The 5,361-nt window shown below is 64.8% G+C and overlaps 1 protein-coding gene across 1 annotated transcript in view; it reads left to right on the forward strand.

Moving 5' to 3' along the window:
• Nucleotides 1–5,361, forward strand: part of LOC105296410 (Fc receptor-like protein 3) — a 47,878-nt gene that overhangs the window by 26,606 nt on the left and 15,911 nt on the right. Inside the window, exons 15-19 of the mRNA XM_011366489.1 lie at nucleotides 47–99; nucleotides 580–719; nucleotides 812–865; nucleotides 1,996–2,137; nucleotides 2,614–2,760. Of these exons, the coding sequence (XP_011364791.1) occupies nucleotides 47–99; nucleotides 580–719; nucleotides 812–865; nucleotides 1,996–2,137; nucleotides 2,614–2,760 (536 nt within the window). The remainder of the gene's footprint in view (nucleotides 1–46; nucleotides 100–579; nucleotides 720–811; nucleotides 866–1,995; nucleotides 2,138–2,613; nucleotides 2,761–5,361) is intronic.

Below are 5,361 nucleotides of genomic sequence, written 5' to 3' on the forward strand. Positions count from 1 at the left end.
CCCCTGACCCCTGACCTCTGACCTCACCTGCGTGCTCTCCCCCCAGGACGCCTCTGTCATCTACTCCCAGGTGAAGGTGGCATCAGCCCCGGCCTCCAGGCCCCAGCTCCTGGCCCCCTCCGCGCCTCACCGATGAGGACACACAGCTCCCCAGCTGCTGTCTCAGCCTCTGTGCCCCAAAGCGTCTTTGGGGCGACCCACACTGCCCCAGGCCACTTCCCCGGGGCCTCTGCAGGTTGGACCGAGGCGCAGGGCCCTGCAGGAGCCCCACCTGCTTGCCAGCCACAGCCCTCCTGCAGGTCTTCCTGCCTGAGGCCACTGTCCTGAGCCCGCCTGCCACAGCAAGGAGTACCCCAAATCCCGCATGGCCATCTGCTTACAGTGGATGCACGTCTCTGTGCCGTCAGCCTGGCGAGGCTACTGCGCACCCTGCCAAACATGACTCACGGTCCTGGGGACAGAGACAGCGGGCCCGTGGTGGACCCCTCCCCGCAAAGGGGCTGCGTGTCACACACCCGGGTCACGTGAAACTCCAAGGTCAGCGCCTGACGCCAGGGTAACTGCTCTCCTGCTTCCCAGCCCAGTAAGTGGGTCTCACAGCCCGGGTCCCAGAGCCGCCGGTCCTGCCAAAAGTCCCCACGCAGCCGTGCCCGGAGCACCAGGGCGGCAGACAGCGTGGTGCCGGAGCGGGACGCCCTCCGAGCCGTACGCCCTCGTGGGTCAGCCAGGCAGCCCGCGAAAGCAAGGCTGGGCAGGTCAGGTGGAGGCCGGGACTCTGTGTGTGACACGCTCCCCGGGGGGCTGGTCCCAGGACCGTGCTGGGCCCCGAGGCCCTGCAGCTCCCGGCAGAGGACGTAGACAAGCAGTATGTGCTCTGGCTGCCACCGCACGGTCCCACGGCCCCAGCCGTCCCTGCTCGAGGATACCTCCAGCCTGCCGCCCCTTGGGGCCGCTGCTTCAGACGCGTGCGTTTGTTTCTGCAGCAAGGCTGCGGGTCCTTAAAGCGAGGCCAAGTCCAGCCACGTGTCAACCTGTGCCGCCCGTCCTAGGGGTGCGCCTGCCCTCTTCGTCTGTCCTCGAGGTCCACCTCCCCTGGGACATGGGGCTGGCCAGCACAGTGTCTCGTTCTTGGACAAGTGCTACTCCAGCTAGCCAGCCTTGGCATCTCCCCCGCCTCCTCTACCCCTCGATCCGTCCCGCACGCTCGGCAGAGGCCATCTCGTAAGGGGACGGAAGAGTTAATAAGCACCAGACACAGTGCTGAGCATTTTGCATGGGTCACCTCACGTGACTCTCCTGATGAGCCTGGGCAAAAAGTATCCATTACTGTCCGTTAATACGTGTCTATTACAAAAGAGGAAACTGAGCCTTAGAGAGATTTAGTCATTTACCCAAAGCCACACACTAATAAGCTGGCGCCGCCACTGTCCGGCCCTGAAGCCCATGCTCTGGGCCACGTCACCAGGTGTCCCTGGTGGGCTCCGGGGGCGCCGGTCCCGTGCGAAGGGGCGTCTGTGAAGTCGCAGGGGAGCAGAGCGGACCTAGGGTCGGGTGGCTCCTGCTCGGGCCGCGGGTCACTGCCTCGCGCTCCAACCTCTGGGTGCCCGAGCCGAAACGGGAAAGGATGCGCCTGCGTGACTGGGCCGCGTGTCGGGGGCGGGGGGTGGTGGTGCCACCCCGCCAGGCCCTGTGCTCACTACAAAGTCCGCGTCGCCTCTGTCTGCGTCGTCCGTCCCCATGACGTCATTGTCATTCTCGTGAGGCGGGGACGGGAGCCGGGGAGATGCTGCAGGAGAGCGCGGCGGGGAGTCACGTGCTGTCTGCAATGCGAGCGGAAGCAGGTGATGGGGGGGCGTCTGTGTAGCGCTTCAGGGGTCGACCTTTGTGACCTGGGTGTCATTTGGTCATTTCTCCGAGCAGCGACAGCAGAGCAGTGATTCTCTGGGTGCGCCCCGCGGGGAGTCTGGTTGACGGCGGGGTGCGTTTGCTCTCCAGCGGGCTCGGCGTCACCCCGGCTGGGGCCGGGCCCAGCGCCCCAGCAGCTCTGGGCTTCCGGGCAGGGCCGGCGCCAGGAGCAGCGGCAGCCATGGCGCGTCAGAAGGTGGGGTGCGGGGAGCGCCTGGCAGGTGGCACGTGGGTATGGGGCGTGCTGGCAGATGGCTCACGCGGGGCCCCAGCCGCATAGCTGGGGAGCGCAGGAGACGGGGCGGCGTCGGCAAGACGCTGGAGTTTCTGACCAGGCGACGAGGGTGGCGCGTCCGCCCCGCGCCACAGGGTGGTGTGAGCGGCTCGCATTTGGGGAGAGAGCGGGGAGTCCGGCTTTGAACAAGCTGCGTTTGGGACACGTGTCGACCATGAGCGGGGCTGTCTGGGGATAGAAGTCTGGGTTGGGGGCCCTGGAGAGACACACGTGGCCGTCGCTGGCGTGCGGGACAGCATGAGGCTGCTGCGGGAGTGTGCGGTGGCAGCACCGCTCAGGAACGTGCTTTGGCTGCCGTGCTCCAGGATGGCCGAGTGGCCACATGAGCACCCCAGCGGACCCCTCTCCCTCCCCGATCCCACCGCAGTGTGCACTGTTACGGTTTGTCGGTCGCTGTCCTCACGGCTCTGTAGGTACCACCTCAGCCCACCCTGAACATCCGACAAGGGGCTGCGTGCTGCCCGCTTCCAAGTGAGCCCGCCAAGGCCCCGCGCACACCGCCGCTGGAGACTGCAGAGCTAACCAGTGGCGAAGCCAGCTTCGGGGCTCGGGAGGCCACCGTGAGCTGTCGTGCTGTATGCCAATGGAGGGCGTGCTCCGGCAAATCTGAACTTGAGCAGTGAAAATAAATCCGAAAAAGAAAATGACCCAAGAGCCAAGAAATTGCGGGACTTGGCTGTGCACGGAGAAAACCCAGCGGCCGCGAAGCAGCGGGTCCAAAACCGGAGGTCACGGTGGGCAAGCAGGCCACTCGTGCCACGCAAACTATGTGAGCAAGAACTCAAAGACTGTCAGCCTGTCTCCGCCAGCTCCAGGTGCTGCTGGGACGAAGCTGTGTGTCTCCCACGACGACGACACCCAACAGAGTGGCATTTAGAAGCCCTGGCGAGAAACAGGGCACTCTGGGAAGGTCACGGTCACGGTCGAGGTGAACGCAGTGCAGGAGGCTGCGAGCAGGCGGCAGGGACGCAAAGGGACCTTCACGCCAAGGACGTCCCTGGGTTCAATGACACGATGTCTCATCTCCCTCCCTGTGGGCCGAGTCACAGCACTTGGTTCTGCTGAGAATAATGTTCACGTCGTCGTGACGCCTGGAACGTGTTTACGGGTGTTCAGTGTTCAGAACCGGCCCAAACGGAACCTGTCGCTGCGGTTGCTTCAGCGTTTAAGCACTGTAAACAGCTCGCCGTCACGGCAGCGGCGGGGCCCACGGCGTCTGGGCCGAGCGCAGGGGTCCCTGCGTGTGCCGACCTGCTTTTGAGGTGGTGGAGAATCAACAGTTTGTCTAAAGGTGAAACATCGAGAAATAGACATTTAAGCACTGTCAAGCATCGACCTGACCACGAGAAAACCAGTAACGCTGTAGATCGAAACCAGGCAGTGGAGAGACAGGGGGAAAGGTGACATCGCGCCCCGAATTCTCTGTCCGTCCCGCGATGCAGTTACTATCACAAATTGGTAAATTTACGTGTATTACCATGTTATTTAAATTCGCATGCAAATAACCGATGCCTGAAAACAAATCGCCAGTCGCAGGCGTCCGTGGAGCAGTAGGGGAGAGGGACTTTGCTGTCACCGCATGCATTCGTCTATTTGGCCTTTCAGACGCCAGCGTGTGACCTTCACACACCACACCGTCTGCTTAGTGTGGCCCTGCGTCAGGGAAATCACGCGGCCCGTCGAAAACGCCGAGCCGAGCTGCAGTTCTAAGCAGTGACCGCCAGATGTCACCGGGTCCCCAGGTGGGGGGAGGGTCTGCGCCGGCGTGTCCAGTAACCACCAGGGGGCGCTGCCTCCCGCCTCTGCGCCCTGATGGAGCCGCAGGGCAGAAGGAGGAGGCAGCCTGAGAAGGCGGCTTTCCCGGCCGAAGCTGGCGTTGGGTGCGCAGCCAGCAGTGCCCGAGCGTGGTGTCCTCGGGCTGGACAGTGGTGACACTCGGAGGCGGGAGCATCGGGCAAGCGTCCTGATGGAGAAGGTGCCTCTGAAAGGCAGGGCCTGGACCAGCCTGCGTTAGGGGAGGGGGCTGGCGGGGGAGGGGGCTGGCGGAGCGTCCGCTGTGTGTGGGGCGAGAAGCCCCGAGTCCTGACTGCTGCGGGACCCGCTCGCGCCCTTGGGCAGCCTCCCGCCCACCTGGGACGCGGCCGTGACACTGGCGGCCAAGTCCGAGGTTTAAACTTTCTACAAACTGCTTCTCCGTTTGGCTGTTCCGTGAAGTTAAACACTCCGACTGCACAGCCGGCCGCCCCACCTGGGTACTGGCCCAGGAGACACAAAACCCGCCATTCACACCAAAACCTGCGCACGGGCGTGTTTAGCGGTTTGTCCACAGTCACTAAAACTGGAAACACCCCGAACTGTGCATCGGCGTCCCCCCATGTCGTCATGGCAGAGACGCACCAGAGTCGGCACCGCAGGACGAGGGAAGCGCCATCCCAGACCCGAGTCTGTGTCCCCCACAGCTCACGAGCCGTCGCTGGCCAGCGAGGAGGGCGGGCACGTGGCCTGCGGTCGCTGTCCCCAGTCCTGGGGGTGGGGGGGCGCTGGCTGGGCGGCCGGGGCTGGGAGGGGGCGCCCGGTCTGTCAGGGGCTCACAGCCGCTCACAGCGGGGCGCAGGCAGCACTGCAGGCGTCTGAGCACCGCCCGGTCTGGACTTCTGCCTGGAGACCCGGACGGACGGGCTCGCTTAGAGCTCGAGGCCGCGTCCCCACCGACCCGGCCCAGAATTCTCGGGTACGGCTGCTCCTCGCCCGGGAGCCCAGTCCCTGGGCACAGCTGTCTCCGTGGCACCCAAGGGCCTGTGGCAAACGTCCCCTTGGCCCCACCTCCCTAAGGGCCTGAAGGAAGCTGGGACACCAAGTGGGGGCCCTGGTTCCTTTGGGGGCCACAGAGCCCGCCGCAGCCCGGCTGGGGACCCAGACTCCGGACGGTGGGAGCAGCTGGTCTCGCATCCTCCTGTGCTTCCGTCATGCTGTGCGGCTGCGACACTGGGCTCTGTCCCCATCCCTTGGGTCCTGCTGGCCTGGCTCCCCTGCGTGCTGGTCACCCTCCTCAGACAGGGCGGCCGTGCTGCCCGTAAATGCCCCCTCTCTCCCCGCACCTCACACAGTCCCTTCCCTGTAACGTTCCCTGTTCACGGCTATGGTGGGGACACAGTGGCAGG

This window comes from Pteropus vampyrus, unplaced genomic scaffold (assembly GCF_000151845.1).
Source record: "Pteropus vampyrus isolate Shadow unplaced genomic scaffold, Pvam_2.0 Scaffold124, whole genome shotgun sequence".
In the NCBI taxonomy this organism is placed as follows: Eukaryota; Metazoa; Chordata; class Mammalia; order Chiroptera; family Pteropodidae; genus Pteropus; species Pteropus vampyrus.